The sequence below is a fragment of the Haliotis asinina genome, chromosome 12 (assembly GCF_037392515.1).
Source record: "Haliotis asinina isolate JCU_RB_2024 chromosome 12, JCU_Hal_asi_v2, whole genome shotgun sequence".
NCBI classification, from domain to species: Eukaryota; Metazoa; Mollusca; class Gastropoda; order Lepetellida; family Haliotidae; genus Haliotis; species Haliotis asinina.
Window position 1 is genome coordinate 43,055,051 of NC_090291.1, and position 17,548 is coordinate 43,072,598.

General features: G+C 38.8%; 1 protein-coding gene across 3 annotated transcripts in view; it reads right to left on the minus strand.

Annotated features, from left to right (window-relative positions):
* Nucleotides 1-17,548, minus strand: part of LOC137258089 (sodium- and chloride-dependent glycine transporter 2-like) — a 33,653-nt gene that overhangs the window by 8,976 nt on the left and 7,129 nt on the right. For 2 of the 3 annotated variants that reach the window (XM_067795645.1, XM_067795646.1), the window contains exons 2-10: nucleotides 11,892-11,950; nucleotides 10,840-10,984; nucleotides 9,366-9,497; nucleotides 7,978-8,284; nucleotides 6,048-6,180; nucleotides 5,545-5,595; nucleotides 2,940-3,043; nucleotides 1,363-1,487; nucleotides 291-403 (exon numbers count right to left, since the gene is read on the minus strand). In XM_067795645.1, coding sequence (XP_067651746.1) covers nucleotides 291-403; nucleotides 1,363-1,487; nucleotides 2,940-3,043; nucleotides 5,545-5,595; nucleotides 6,048-6,180; nucleotides 7,978-8,284; nucleotides 9,366-9,497; nucleotides 10,840-10,984; nucleotides 11,892-11,933 — 1,152 coding nt within the window. In that variant the 5' untranslated portion in view covers nucleotides 11,934-11,950. Of the gene's footprint in view, nucleotides 1-290; nucleotides 404-1,362; nucleotides 1,488-2,939; nucleotides 3,044-5,460; nucleotides 5,596-6,047; nucleotides 6,181-7,977; nucleotides 8,285-9,365; nucleotides 9,498-10,839; nucleotides 10,985-11,891; nucleotides 11,951-17,548 lie in introns of all 3 variants that reach the window. The other variant, XM_067795644.1, reaches the window with a different exon arrangement.

Here is a 17,548-nt window from a genome sequence, read left to right on the forward strand (position 1 = left end):
TCATTGTCTCCCTACCCCTGCAAGCTGTCAGCGTTCAGCTGTCTATTTTGTTGACAGTTATATAGACAGATTCTTTCATACAAATGCATAAAATCGGTGATTTACGATGTGATTAGGTTGTCTGACAAAACATCTACTTGCAAGGTTTGAGATCGATTGGATCACTGGAAGAAGAGTTATTTACAAAAACCCGGGTCAACAAGCATTTCATGCCAAAATACATGTATAAGTGTACATGACACGTGATGTATGTCTTGTGTTTTGTGATACGTATATTTTGCTATATTTACCGTTGAGTCAACCACTATCATCAGCACAGTTGTAAAGAATAATACGGACCACAGCTGAGGGAACGGCAGTAATGAAACTGCCCCTGGGTACACAATGAACCCAAAGCCAGGACCTACATGATTAAAATGACAATGCAACACAATGCATGATTTTCATGACAATGCAACACAAAGTACGCAAAAAGTCGACATCACATAAAATACTGTGTTAAACAGCTTCAAGGCTGATATACAGTGACCGTCTCATTATATTTGATTCCGAATGATGTGTCCCAGTTATCCTTAGAAACTGACAATGCCATTGTGCATCAAACGAGAAAAAAGTTGTTTTTTTCTTAGGACATTGAAGCCAGAGATACCCGGGATACTTCATGTTCTATTCCATCAGTCACGTATTTTGAAAAGATTGCTGCCTGTCAACGGCAGTAATGTTTTTTTGTATTTACTGTGTTAAGACATGACTTCATTTCAACTACTGCTTTGAGACAATTCACGACGCCATTAAGTGCGTTAAGTTTTTCAGTCACACTGGCAATATTTCAACCATATCTTAACCAAAAACAACTTCTAAATTTCACAGTAAATCATGGTCAGTTACAAAAACCTGTCGCCGACTTAAGGTAAAAATAATCAGAATATCACACATTTAATTGTAAAAATGGTATGAAAATCTGATATCTCAACAGTGAAATACAATGCAACATAACAAGAGCTATAGTTCGCCAATACCTAAAGATTGATCACCATACTACAGACCATGGGAACTTACATTACATTTGCCTACAACATTAAGAAAATTTAATTCTGTAAGTAATGAATTTAGATCATTCGTTACTGCAAATACTGCACTGAGAAATTCATTACTGCAAGTACTGCATCGAGACAATTCATTACTGTATGCACTACAGTATGATTACCATACTGAGACAATTCATTACTGCACGTACTGCATCGAGACAGGTCATTGCTGTAATTATCACATTTAATTACTGTAAGTACTGCATTGAGAGAATTCAACACTGCTTAATCACTTTATTAATACTATTCATTAATTCAGTGGTAACCTCCTTACCCGAGGTTACAACGTCAGCCACAGGTTGTTGTAAACTATAAGCCAGGAACCCGACTGTTGCAAAGACAACAAAACCAGCAAACACACTTGTCAGCTCGCCAATGACGGTCACGACGACGGCGTCTCTGTGAGGGAAGGTCGTCCACATTTACATGAGCAAATTAGGGGATATGTTCTATAAATATACAAATTCAAGCAAGTGACATCGGTGTTAGCATCAAGACTGAAACGAAAGATATCGCATATATGGAAAAAAGAAGCTGTATTGTTGTACAAATGCGATATGGTCATATATGAAGCAATTTGAGTAGATTATAGTTACTAGGTTATGACTGTACAAAACTGACTTAAATTGTGGACAGAAACTTATTATATTCCGCAATGGCTCCAAGAATTTGTATCGAAACGTCGCATTCAGGATATGAAAGAAGTTGTTCGCGAAGTCAAAACTGTGTAGTCATTAATATAAACACAGCAAATATAAGTTTGAAACAAATGGAAACTTTAGTTCCAGTTAGTTCTCTATGATTGTTTCTTACAGTTCTTTCGGGTTTTCGGAAAACGGAACCTTACCACAATCTGGTATGGCTCCAGTGCGTTTCCTTTACCCCGATTCCAGTTAGAGGTGCAGTGCGTTTCCCCGATTCCAGTTAGAGGTGCAGTGCGTTTAATGTGATATTCTATATACAACCACATCACGAAGTCCGGACGTCAGATAATAACGTCAGATAGTACCGTCACATGAGCGAACAAGTGAATTGTTCTATTGATGCTCAAATTCAAACAAGTGATAAGAGTGTTAGCATCTTGTCCCGAACAAATGATACGTCGCAAATATTTGAATAAATACGCTGTGTGTGTATGATAAAGCACTACTCCTCGCTAATGGTTAAGAAAGGACGACCCGAGACCAAAGGATGGGGAGAAGTAAAGCCGTGATCGTGAAGAGCTCCACCCAATGGTCGAGGGCTTACTTTCCCAACCACAACCAAGTGTGAGTGCTTTATTTACATATGAACCGTATATGATGGATGATTAGATGATCTTGTAATGAAGCCACTTAACAGTAACTGAAGAACTAGTAAAATCAAATTATTGACAGTAGACCTAACTATAAATAGATAATTCAACGAGAGCATCTTTGTCGGTCCGGTGGCGGAAAGGTAAAGCGTCCGCTTAATAACTTGATAGTTGCAAACCAGTATTAACACATTGAAGTTGATCTTTGACGATAGTTTTCAATTGATTTCAAACACACATATCATCTGAACTTAAATGTAAATATAGAGTTATGGAAACGTAAAACCTGGGAAGAAGTCATACTTACTAAAAGTAACACCGGGAAATAGGTCTTACTTACAAAAGTAACACCGAGAAATAACGAAAGGACTTACCTACAAAAGTAAAACATGGGAGCAACTCTTCCCCCCCTCTCCCTCAAATGTGGTTATCAGTGAAAAAGAAGCCATATCTAATATACAGTGACAAGCACCCAGTAGGTTTATCTGTCCGTATAACTATTTCCTGTAGCTGGGATGTAGGTTGTATGGAAGAATATAAACAAAGGTACAACATACCTTATCAGATTCGAGTGAAAAGAATTGTGGCTTGCCATCACAATAATGGTTCCCCACGCAGGACCCACAGAAAAAAACACTTGCACCAGTGCTTCTAGCCACACCTGCAGAGATAAACAGATTGTGTATATTTAAAAGAACTAATATTAGTCAACTAGCGCACACGAGCATATAAAATCAAACGAAGTTGCTTAGAACAAGCGATGTTACTTCCGAAACCGGCGTGAGACTGTGGCGATCTACCTGTGATTTGTTTGAATAAACCTAGGCTTCAATACTATAATTTCAAGAATGGTAATGGCATGATCGCGTGAAAGATTTACTTGTTTCACCATACGAGGGGATGTCAATAAGTTTTCAGCCTTGAGCATTTTTCATACCCAGGTGCCACAGCCTATGGTGTGACATTGAACCTTGGGGTGTAGCAGATGTGATATATAAGTTTTGGTATCCTACTCTCAGAAGTTATTGAACAGCTCACATGGACAGAAAGAGACCCCCCTCACGGCAGTGAAAACGAATAAAATTGAGTATAGAGCAGTAATTAAGGTTTTAGTTCTTGAAGGAAACTCGGCGAAGAACATTGAAGAAAGGCTTTTAGCAGTTTATGGGAAGTCTTCCCCTTCATCATGCTACCATCAAACGATGGGTCAATGAATTTAAGCATGGTAGAGAGAGTCTTGGATATGACCACCGTCCAGGTCGCCCAACAACGAGCACTTGTCAGGAAAACATTAACAGAGTGCATAGACTTGTGCTGGAAAATCGTCGAATCACGTTCCACGAGTTAGTGGAGACCACAGGCATTGCACACGGATCCATCGAGACAATTCTTCATGAACATCTCGTCATGTCTAAGGTGTGCGCAAGATGGGTGCCAAGAATGCTTACAGATGAAATGAAGCAAACAAGGGTCACCATAAGCAACTCCATGCTAACCAGATACAACAAGAATCCAGAGGATTTTCACTTTAGGCTAGTAACCTGTGATGAAACCTGGATCCACCATTATGAACCTGAGAGCAAACAAGAATCCATGGAATGGAAACATGTCACTTCTCCCAGGACCAAAAAGTTCAAAGCCTCCAGATCAGTGCAGAAGGTAATGGCGACAGTCTTCTGCGATAGCAAAGGCGTCATCCACAAAGATTACTTACCAAAAGGAAGAACAATGAATGGGGAATATTACGCTAACTTGTTGAGGCAAGTGCGACAGTCAATCAAGGAGAAGCGCTGGGGCAAGATCAGACGTGGTATTCTCCTACATCAAGACAATGTTCCAGTACACACCTCTCGCGTTGCAGCCGCTGCTGTCCAGGAATGCGGGTACGAAATCTTGCCGCATACCTCCTACTCTCCAGACCTGGCACCAAGTGATTACCATCTGTTCCAAAATCTCAAGAAACACTTGCGTGGTCGTAGATTTCAGGATGATAATGAGCTTATTGCTGCTACTGAGACTTGGTTTGAGGACCAAAATGGCGCCTTCTACAGAGATGGCATCAGCGCCTGACAGAAAAGATGGAACAAGTGTCTTGACTCACAAAGGGACTATGTTGAAAAGTAAATGTGGTTCATGCCAATATTTTGTCTTTCTCTATGCAAGGCTCAAAACGTATTGACATCCCCTCGTATATCTTTAAAAAGAACTTTAGAATAATGTGCTTGCAATTGCCGAATAAGTTTGGATATCACAAATAACCATCTGAGACCTCATTTTAGCAGGTGACAGAAAACAAAATGTCAATATTGTAAAAACCAAGAGAAGTTAAATGAATTATGTCAGGCATTTACCTTATTCGAGGAGAACATCTGTGAATATCCACAAACAGTAACAATATCCCATGCATCTTAAACTGTACAAAAATATTCACTTGTCTTTGAACCAATTCTTATAGGTAAAACATCTCAGTGTTTCGGGTTATTGAAAGCCATTTGTCTCTCAAACTGACGCCGCAATTTCAGCTTTTGCTCGTCGGTATGTGAGTTTAATTTTACGCCAGTTTTAGCCATACTCCAACAATATGCTTCCGACATTTGTACTCATGCGCGCAATCGAATCAGGGTCTTTGGCATGACGAGAGAAGGCTTTAACAACACTGGTGTCATGTCTCATTTGTCATTTTTCGTGATATTTTTTATAAAAATAAATGACACTAGATAACAAGGAACGACCAGTCAGCTGTTTACTGGCTAATCATATAGCAGCTTGTTCACCTTGACCTGATCAGCATGTCACAACAAGCTGGGTCTGTTACTGTGGTGCGGTGCACCTTTGTCAGTTCAGTTGACTGTCAACATGTACAAACTGCCGTGACAAAACCGCCGGTTAACATTGTCTGCTCCCCTTTCGGACCATGCATGTGTAGAGTAGTTCAGGTCAAGCTGAACAAGTTAAATCAATTGGCGCCTGGCGGACGACTGTAAATTTAGATGTCGCTTCCTTTTAATGTGATTCCAATCAAAAGGATTCTGCATTGTCTCGCAACTGTCAACAGATATGACGCCCAATATATGTGACCTGAGAATGCTGCAGACGGGTGAAGTCTGGAGTCAGGTAAAACAGAATACCATCCACTGAACCCGGCATCATGCACAATCTCACCAGCAACACCAGCAGTAGGACATACGGCATCAACGCTGTCACATACACCACCTGTAATCAAATGCAAGATAATTAATAAAACTTAGAGAACATGTAGAGCTAACGAAAGTATTTACAAACACAGGTGTACCTTAAAGTTTCAGTCTGTTTTGCGGATTTATAATTAGATGTACTTAATATATACTTGGGAAATTCTGGTCATCAGTTTTAGGTTTGAATGCAAATGAAGTAACCTTGAATCAGTACTGGGACAGTCCAAAACTTCTTACTTTGACACTTATCAACCATGAGCTTTTGCATAATATGTCATATACATGCTTACTGATTCGCTGCCAGTAGCTGTAAAGTCTTTCCTTGCAGACAGTTGTTGATCCTGTACTGTATGAAGACGTTAAAAATTCAGTACCCACTCACAGCAACATTGCGCATTAAACTAGCCCTCAGATGGAAAAGGAACAGACTCTACGTACTTACTGCATTTAATATTAACAACTAATTATCACCTTTCCAATGGATTTGATCCCTTTCATGACGCATAGAAAAACTGCAACACATGCGAAGAACCAGCAGATGACGAGATGCGGTTGCATGGAGCCGAGGTCATCTATCCCTGAAGAAACACCGAGAGCCTTGTTCCTGGGGACGTTATAAATGAGTGAGTGAGTTTACTACGGTGAGTCATGTCAGTAGTATGTCAGCCTTATTGTGACTTGATCACGTTATACAGATATACAGATATGTTAACGTATAAAAACCACCATCGATGGACAGAAAAATAACTAACAATATATTACATTTGTGTGATAGGACTAGTAATAGAACCACAAAACTGAGTACTTGGCACCTAGAGAGGATGCCAGCAACCTAGTGAGTGAGTGAGTGAGCTACGATTATAAGTCATATCGGCAACAATTCAATCATACCGTGGCTATTTATAATGACCATGGGCCCTAGTGACCAGCCTTCAGTCGTTGGTGATCTATTGCCCGTGTTTTATATTGTACTGCTTTCCTTAATTAAATGTTTTAGTTTTTCATGCAAGTTTTATGTTCACATCTGTAATGAACTAGTATTTTCACTGTCTATCGTGGACAGGGTTTATGCTTGTTTTTCACTTTCTTATGAATTGTTTTCGTGACGCTATGACTGAGATATTGCCGATGTGACGAAAATATTAACTCACTCACTCATTATTTATAATGATCAAAAGTACATTATAAATATCTGTTAATGAAGGACAGTAAAACCACTAGATAGCACAGATATGAATTCAAAACTAGTAATAATTCTAAACCAGTTCAACTGTAGAAGGCATTACATGAAGATCGCCAACAACTGTATGTCCATGAGGACCTATATGGTTCTATACCTCTCTCTAGTTACTGGCAATTGTCGTAGATTCAGCGTAAATTAATGTACATATAATATCACCTGGAAAGAAAAACATACTGTTTATATACCCACATAATTTTGGGACGTTATGGTACATGACAGCATATATGACACAGCTGGCGTTCAGTCAAGGTCACGTAACAAAATGGCCAGTATGTGTATGTGTGCGTGCGCGTGCGTGCGTGCGGGCTTGCTTTACGATACGTACAGATTTTACAGGGTACAGAAAAAATAGTGCAATACTCTAAAGGCTTGTACACATGGTCGAACAAAGAGTAATCGTATCTGCTGATGACAGTTATATTTGTGAAAGTAAACTGGGCTGAGTGAGTGAGTTAAAATTTAAAGCCACTTTGGCAATATTTCAGCCATATCGTGCATGAAACAATATATAGATTAACAATAATGAGAGATGTATTATTCAATCTTGTCAACGAAGGAGAATAAAATAACTAGAATATCACAGATATACATGTGAGTGATTGAGTGAGTGAGTGAGCGAGTTAATGTTCAACGTCACAATCGGCAATATTTCAACCACATCGTGACGAGAACATTAACAATGAAAAGGACAGTATGTATATTGTACAACCTGTCGACGAAGGACAGTAAAACAAATAGAATATCACAGTTTGAATTAAAACTAGCGTGGAAAGTTAAAACAAATATCACTATTCGGACAATATAATAATTATGTAAACAGGTTATAGATTGCCAACAATGTGAATTAAAACTAGTGTGGAGAGTTAAAACTAATAGCATTATTCGGATAATACAACATAAAATCAGGCTATAGATTGCCAACAACTGAAGATACATCACCATACTAGGGACCATTTGGACTTACAGTACTTTTGCAATCTGCATGGACCCCGATTGTAAGAAATGTTAACCAAAATTAAAATAATAAGAATACTACGTAAAGCTCCTGGTATGTTTACATTGACTGGGAACGGTTTGGGACCCTCTCAGGACAATACTTTTACTCAAAGTAAACTGGTCCTGTGTTGTTTAAATGCTTTGCATTATGCTATAACTCACTGCCAGAATTCCTCTGTTGATGTGTGTCCAAACACACTTGAAGTTTGCGCAGTGCTGTTAAAAGTTGCGTATCCTATACTTGCAGTTGTCGTTGTGTCATTGTCATTAGTTGGTTTCTTGTATACAGAACTATTTACTCCAGTGTCGCCTACAACTACACACTGTGGTGTGTTCCAGGGGTTGCCACAGGTAGTCCAGGGCAGGGTGGCGGAGAAAGAGTTGTAGATGTAGTAGACGCCCCAGGAAAACACAAAAGTGCTGTAGAGAACTATGATACAGCTAACTGCCAGTATGCAAAACCCAAGACCTAAACACAAACATAAACATTAAATTAAAGTAAACCATAAATAGTTACTCATAGCAACATACATTCTCTTTAACATTTTAATGTGACGTACAGGAGTGTGCAACCCTAAAAACACGTTGACAAAGGCATGGGCATATGTTTAAAGCTATGCATGTCAATACACAAACATTTAAAAATATTTAATTATATATATTTGTCAATCTTTGCATGTTGCTCATTTTATGGTTGTTGGATGTCATTAAACATTGAAATTGCATATTGAATTCACCAGGAAAACTAGCATCATCAAACAATTGGTATCTTTCGGCGTCAATGAGTTGAAAGTGTTGGTCCTTCAGTATATCTGACATACGTGGCACTATAGCTGTATTGTGTATCGTCGCGAACATCAAGGTCAAGTAAATTGCAAAATGTACGGAAGGAAATATCGAACTCAATGAAGAGAAAGTACTATTTGGGTTTGAGGGGATACATATTAATCCTTTTAATGTAATTATTTTATAGCAAAATCTACGCTTTACAGATGCACAATTAGGAAAACCAAACCAAACTGCAAGATGTCACAAGAAATATATCTATTAGATATTGCCAGGCAACAAAATTTACAGCATTCCCCAACTGTAAACAAGCAAGCAAACACGCCTTTTGGTTATCTTTTCACATACGTTTCAGAACCTTGTGCAATGATCACTATGATATTTAATGTGATCACAATCCTGAAAACAACTATGACGTCCTTGGTCGCCACATTATATGTATGGTTTTCTCTACATACGCTTGTAGTAACCCTGTATGACAATACTGTGTACAGCTATGGCGTTGTTCTCTGCACATAGTTTTAGTAACCTGGTGTAATGACTATATCATATTCACATCAGTCATAACCTTCTTTACATTTACGATACCGTTGTATATATCCTTTTCAGTACATCTAAACAAGACACGATGCTTTGTACATCTATGTGTACAGATATATATTATGTATACGCATTGCTATGAAATGGACGGAAATGTAACCAAAAAGCGAAAATAAAATTTTTAAAATCATGTAAATATTTTGCTAAGTTATGTTTGTCATTACCTTTCATGAGTGGACATATTGACCAGATCTTAATGGGTCCCTTAGCAGAAAACTGACCAATAGCAACCTCAAGGATGAAGAGCGGGATTGCCAACACAGCTGTTGAGATGACGTAAGGTATCAGGAACGCCCCTTTGAAAGAAACAATAATGCAACGAACGTTTCAAGGGTAGTGAGTGAGTGAGTTAAAATTTAACGTCACATCGGCAATATTGCAACCATATCGTGACGAGAGCATTCCAAAAGGAACTTATGCATATGGTAAAAGCCTGTCAACGAAGGACAGTAAAACAACTAGAGTATCACAAGAAGAATTAAAACTAGCGTGAAAAGTTAAAACCAATATCACTATTCGGACCTTACAATATAAAAACAGGCTATAGATCACCAACAACTGAAGGTAGATCACCATACTAGAGGCCACGAGGACTTACAGTACTTCTGCTACCTGCATGGTTCCTAATTGGATTTACACCATCCCTTCAGCTGCTGGCGATTGTATGCAAGATTAGCCACAAAATAAAATGAGAGAAATACTACGGCTAAAAAATGGATTGGAATGAAAATTTGACTTCAAATGTTTTGGGACTTACGTACCCTCTCAGTGGGACTTTTCAAGGGTAACTTACTATATAGTGAGTGAGTGAGTGAGTGAGTGAGTTAATATTTAACGTCAAATCGGCAATATTGCAGCCATATCGTGACGAGAACGATTAATGATAAAAATACAAATGAATTAATAGCACATATGTTGTAAAACGCTGTCAACGAAGGACACTAAAACTAACTAGACTATTCTAGAATGCCTATCAAAGATATCAAAGATAGAATATCACAGAATAGAATGTAAAACTAGTGATTAGACGTAAAACAATGTATCTATAGATGACAATACAATATAAAAATGAGCTATACGTTGCCAACAACTGAAGGTAGATCACCATACTAAGGACCATGGGGACTTAATTTGCTTCCTGCAAGGACCCTAGTTGGAATTACACCATCCCCCTGCTGCTAGCAATTTAGACAAATCTAGCCATACTTTAAAAGAACACTTATTTTACTATATGGTCATGTATCTTGTCATGGACACAAGTTGTGCAGTGGAACAGTTTTCACTCTCAGCTGTAAACCTTTCCAGCTTTACAAAAGTATTTAACGATTCTGTATCGCCTTTCCATTGACAGTTGGTTGTATACTTGCAATATTTACATGTTCATTTATCTCATAATGAACAATGAATAATGTTCAGTGGCCTTGTATCCTATTGTTACATTATGTTGTTATCTGATTGTATCGTTTCTGTTAAGATCTGTTTTATCTCTGCCAGGAGTCTGCTGGAAACCTTAGTTGAAATGTTCATAACGGTCTACAATGAATGGCCCTGTTGAGTTCGTAATAACTTTAGTTGAAGTATATATACAATTGTTACGAAACATTTCGTTGTCAGGTAGGCATTTATCACAATACCAACCTCCTCCGTTCTTTTGACAGAGATAAGGAAATCTCAAGAGGTTACCAAGACCAACTGAGTAACCAAGCACTGCAATGATACCCTGGAACTTGTTGGACCATTGTGGCTTCCTTTGATCCACCTTCTCCTCATTAGTGAGGTCTCCCTGCAAGCATATAAAATGCTTCATTCATATTTTGGTACTTTTGAGTTCAGACATCTGTGTTGTGGGGTGATTTACAAATAAGCTCATGTCGGGAGCTCAGAGCATATGATACTGTGGCTTGGTAAACATTTCCGACTGTTTCTGGTCCTCCGTTTGAAGACACATATTTCTTTGTATTATCTGTAAAAAAGCTAAAAAGTAACGCCACCTAGATTGCTACACTTTTAACGGCACATTGGCAATATCTCAGTCATATCGTGACGAGAACAACTTACACAATAAAAAAATGAAAACTGGAAACAATTTACTCAATAGAAAGGGAGCACATTTGGAAGATTAAACATGTCGATGATGGACACTTTAAATACTACAGAATCACAGATACGAACATAATACTAACATGTAAAACTAAAACAGTGTAATATGCGAAGACAATACAATATAAACCACGGGCTATAGATCACCAACAACTGATGGTAGATCACCATACTAGCGGCCTTGAGCTTATTGTGATGGGACGTTATTATCTCAAGAAGATTTAACCTTTTCAAGACAAGCAATGGACGCTATCCAGGAAGTTACTGTGTTATTGGACAGTTGAACTACGAATACAGTGAGTTCAATTCAAGTATCTACGAGTGAGTTATGATTCAAAGTCACATCGGCAATCTTTCAATATGTCGTGACTAAAACTTGTCCTAATTTCATAATACATTCATATACTATGTAAACCCCCGTGGACGGACAGTAAAACAACTAGATAAATACAGACTGAGTTAAAACTAGCTAGCAGATATCCTCAGAAGGAGAACAACATTTTGGACAATACGATGTAAACGTGGGCTATAGATAACCAACAACAGGGGATATAGATCACCATACTAGGAACCATAGGGTATCTACTTACGACAAGTTCCGACAAACAAACTTCTCTTTCCTGTTCCGTCATAGTTTTCCCTGATGCATCTGACGGAAAATACATATCGAATTAAATACACGACAGAACGCGTAGATCTCTTTTAGCACAGGATGGGGGCGGTAGAGTAACCTAGTGGTTCAAGTGCTCGTTCGTTACACCGGAAAATGGAACATGGATACAATGTGTTAAGCCCATTTCGACGTCAGTTGAGGTGATATTACTGGAATATTGCTAAAAGTAGCGTAAAAGCATACCCACTCACACAGAAACCAGTATTATGCATAGTACGCATTCGAATGAGTTTAGTTTTACGGTGCACTCAGCAAAATATTCCAGCCATATGGCGGCGGTCTGTAAATAATCGAGTCTGGACCAGACAATCCAGTGATCAACAACATGAGCATCGATCTGCGTAACTGGGAACATGTGTCAACCAAGTCAGCGAGCCTGACCACCCGATCCCGTTAGTCGCCTCTTACGACAAGCACAGTCGCCTTTTATGGCAAGCATGGTTTGCTGAAGGCCTATTCTACCCCGGGACCTTCACGGGTCGGTACGCATTCAAGGTAAATAGGTATGCAATAGAGAAGTTTTAAGTTTCTTGTGAAACATCCGCTACCCAAGCACGAAAATATAGGTCATCACGCTCATGTGTTTTGGGATGGTTAATCGCCTGCATTGGGAATAAACATTGTATTTAGCTCGCCAAGGTTCGCTAGTGTATGTAGTGTTTATTCATGATGCAGGATATTACGCATCCCAAATCACACGAGTGTGATAACCTATTTATCATACAAGATTATTCTTACCACAGATCATGAAACTAAACTTCCTGAGATGTGCTCGAATCAAATGTGCGTAGTAATACGTGCCGTCACAAACTCGATGAAGCCGTTTTCTACTGATCACTCATTTGACTGTGTTACGTCATGTAGTTCCCAGTCAGCTTTTATGTTAAAGAGCGTATTGTTGTCAACAAATATTAACTTAGTTTGAAAAATGACAAAAACGTGTGGAATTCGGGATCATTTCAGTTAAACTTTTGGACAACAAATAAAATGTTCGCAAGGCATTTGCAAGCGTACTTGTCAACTGACAAACTGTCAAACATTTCATTCGAGATTTTCCTGGCTGCTGTCCGAGTCAATGATTGTAAGAAGACCTGCGTTTCGGTGCTGGTGAAGTTTTAACTGGGACAATGTTGACAGTCATGTTGCCACCCATCACTGAACCCCCAAACAAAGTCTTAACACCACTAGAAACTCACAGTACCGTAAAATTTGCATATGACCTCTCTACTTTGCATCGGTCCCCGTATATGACCCCAACGGATACCGAAAATATCCGCTGGTTTTATCCTGCCAAGAACACTACCCACCGTATGATAAATGTATGTATTGGCTGGAATGGCACAGCTGTAGGTGATAATCATGATGTCAGTATCATAATATCAGTACTAGTAGTCATAATGATGACTTTTGGGTTGAACGAGCCTGAGCTAGGACAAAAATTCGCTGTGATATATAACATTTAATACAATCCTCCATCCACCGTTAAATCATTGTCGGAAACTGTATGAGTAAATGAGAGTGTTTTTACTCCGCTTTTAGCAATGTTGCAGCAATATCACAGGGGACAAGAGAAACGGGCTTCACGCATTATATCCATATGGGGAAGCGATCGTTAGCGTTCAGTTTGACTATCGAACGCCTTAACCACTAGTCTACCCCAGTGTCCTGAAAATTGTATGAACACGATCTAGCATGTACATTTGGTACGTTAGTTAATATTTAACCACACATTCAGCAGTATATGTTGCCATATTGTGACGAAAACAATTTATACATTAATCAGTAATATCTTTACGTTATAAAACATGTCAACAAAGAATTAACATAATAACCTTTTCACCATTTCATTTGTTCTTATATTTTGACAAAAACAATTTATACATTAATCAATAATATCTTTATGTTATGAAAAACATGTCAACAATAAATTCATATAATGGCCTTGGCACCACCATGCCTCAAACACCATGTAGGTAAAAGGCAATGATTGGTTAATTTCTGTTAACCAATTTATACTTACTTTTGTGTCCCATTTGTTTACCATCAGATCCTAAATGTAACAGCCAATTCAAGGCCCATGATGTGAGGGAGGAATAAGAAGTGAGTATCACACAAATGTTGCGTGCGCCTTGACTGGAGCACCAGTCACTGTGTTACCAGTAATTCATAATTAGCTGGGTAACCCACAACTGGCCGGGTAACCAACAACTGACTTGGTAACCCACACCTGGCTTGGTAACCCACAACTGACTTGGTAGCCCACAACTGGCTGGGTAACCAAGAACTGACATGGTAACCAAGAACTGGCTGGGAACATACAACTGGCTGGGTAACCAACAACTGGCTTGGTAACCCACAACTGGCCGTGTAACCAACCAGTGGCTGGGTAACCAACAACTGGCTGAGAACACACAACTGGCTGGGTAACCCACAACTGGCTGGGTAACCAACAACTGGCTGAGAACACACAGCTGGCTTGGTAACCAACAACTGGCTGGGTAACCAACAACTGACTTGGTAACCCACAATTGGCTGAGTAACCCACAACTGGCTTGGTAACCCACAATTGGCTGAGTAACCCACAACTGACTTGGTAACCAACAACTGGCTGGGAACCGACAACTAGCCGGGTAACCCACAACTAGCCGGGTAACCAACAACTGGCTGGGTAACCAACAACTGGTTGGGTAACCAACAACTGGCTGGGTAGCCAACAACTGACTTGGTAACCAACAACTGGCTGGGAACCGACAACTAGCCGGGTAACCCACAACTATTCGGGTAACCAACAACTGGCTGGGTAACCAACAACTGGTTGGGTAGCCAACAGAAGTCAATGTCGAAGCAAGACCATGAGGGAGAAACGCATTTCTTTGCTTCTTTGTGTATATATTATCGTGCAGTTTATATGGGTTTTTATTCTCCTATAGTCCTGGATCCCACTACGTTGGAGTGAGTGAGTGAGTTAATATTTACCGTCACGTCGGCAATATTGCAGCCATATCGTCACGAAAACAATTCACTTAATAAAATGAAAACATCTGGAAGAGTAAAACCTGTCGACAATGGACAGTAAAAATACTAGACTATCAGAGATATGAACATAACACTAGCATGTAAAACTAAAAAATTGTAATGAGGGGAGACAATACAATATAAAACAGGGGCTATAAATCACCGACAACTGTAGGTAGATCACCATACTAGGAACCATTGGGACTTACATTACTTTTGCTACCTGCATGGAGCCTAGTTGGATTTACACCATCCCCTCAGCCGTTGGCGATTATAAGACAATTTAGCCAAACTTTAAAATAAGAAAAATACTATGTGTAAAAACTTGGCACGTGAAACGTTTACTTTGAAAGTTCTGGGACTTACGTACCCTCAAGGGGACAATAATTTTACGATACTTTTTACCCCCTTTGAAGGCACAGCCACTAACAATAGCAGTTGTTAATTTATACTACCATTAATAAAATAACATTTTTCTATATACAAAAAATATTATTCAAAATTTATCCAACAATTCGATTTCTTTTAAACAAACAGCTATTAAATGATAATTTAGTTTATAAAAAAGATCCTTAAGTGTTTTGACATTGAAATGTTTATCCCTTGTGATGGCAAAATCAATACGGTCAAGCAAGAGGATCTTCACCTTTTAACAAATACTCATGATTATATCTTGTATGACCAATCGATGCATAATGACCACCTGGACTGACAACCCAATTAAGTATAACCGATTGTTGCTTTGATTTGGTGTAATCTATTGATACCTACTTCGGTGTCCCACTTCTTTTGCATCAAATCACGGGTATAAGATCTAATAACAGCTTAGATCTAATAATCAGAGTATGAAATCAGAAGTGGTGTCATAGATTTGTTGAGTGCTGCCTTTGCAGCAAGATCAGCCATTGTGTTACCACAGATTCCAACATGGCTGGGTAACCAACAGAAGACGATGTCGTATTGGCCAGTAGCAAAATCTTTATACAATTCAATAATTTCAGTGTCAGTTGAAAGTGGATGTTGAGAAGGTACGTTTTTAATAGCCTGGAGGAATGAAAGAGAGTCTGAATAAATGATACATCGTTTATATGTAGGGTGTTTATTAATATAGTTTAGGGCTGGTAATATGGCACGTGCTTCTGCTGTAAAAATGGAACTGCTATTTGGTAATCTAGAAGATACCTTTCTGGATCCAGTGACAGTGACACAAGCAACTGCGCCACCACCCTTGGACCCATTTGTAAACAAGGATTTATACGTACATTAGTTACTTTTTAATTGTCTATATTCGTGTCTATAGTGTAATTCATTAGTTTCTCATTTTTTTATATTTACTTAATGTAAGGTCAACTTGTGGTTCTAAACAGCTGCCAAGAAGAAGAGAACAAGCGAGAAGGAGCAATATTGTCTAGCTTAATGCCAGCAGCAGAAAGAAACGGTTCCACTCTTACTCCAAGCGGCGGAACAGGAGAAGGCTTCTTATTGCATAAATCCCCATACGGGGGATTAAAGACACGATTATATGCAGGGTTGGACTTATTTGAATACAATTTAGTGAGATACTGTAGAGACAATCTAATACGGCTGTGATCAAAGGAAGCTTCATCTGCTTCAACATATAGACTGGAGAAGTTCGGAACCATCCGAGACAAAGTCTTATGATGGATAGAATCAAGGATTTTGAGGCCGCTTTTACAGGCTCCACCATAGACAATGGAACCGTAATCCAATTTAAACCGGATGAGTGACCTGTATAAATGTAGAGGTGGGTTGATTGGTCTCCTCCCCACTTCGTATTTGAAATGACTTTCAACAAATCAAGCGCCATCAGGAATTTTTTTAGGTATTTAATATGTGGCAGAAAGGTTATGTGTGAAACAAAGATAAGAGCAAGGAACTTAGCTTCCTTGACAACTTTGATGGGTGCTCCATTTAAAGATAATCAGGGTCTTTATGAGGTTTGTATTTTCGGTAGGAGTGACTGCAGTTTGGGTTTAAATTTTCTCAATCTAAAACATTCTCATGGCACCATTTATGAATTTTGTTGAGACAGATTCGCAACTGTCCCTCAGTGGTTCGCATATTTTTGTCACGACAAGAAACATTAAAGTCATCCACGAAAAGGGAACCATTGATTGAATCTGTTAAAACATTTGAAAGTCTATTTATTTTCATACTAAATAAAGTGACAGACAAAATACAGCCCTGTGGGACGCACTGCTCCTGTAGAACCCACACGTACTTGAAATTGCCTGAAATTACCATTGATTGAATCTGTTAAAACATTTGAAAGTCTATTTATTTTCATACTAAATAAAGTGACAGACAAAATACAGCCCTGTGGGACGCACTGCTCCTGTAGAACCCACACGTACTTGAAATTGCCTGTCAGTTAGAAACTCGGATATAAACACATGCAAACGACCACGTAAACCCAAATCATGTAAATCTTTTAAAATGCTGTGCTTCCATGTTGTGTCACAAGCTTTTTCTAAATCAAAAACAAAATATTGACACAGAATGCTCCTTGTTAAGAAGGGTATTTTTAACAAATGACTC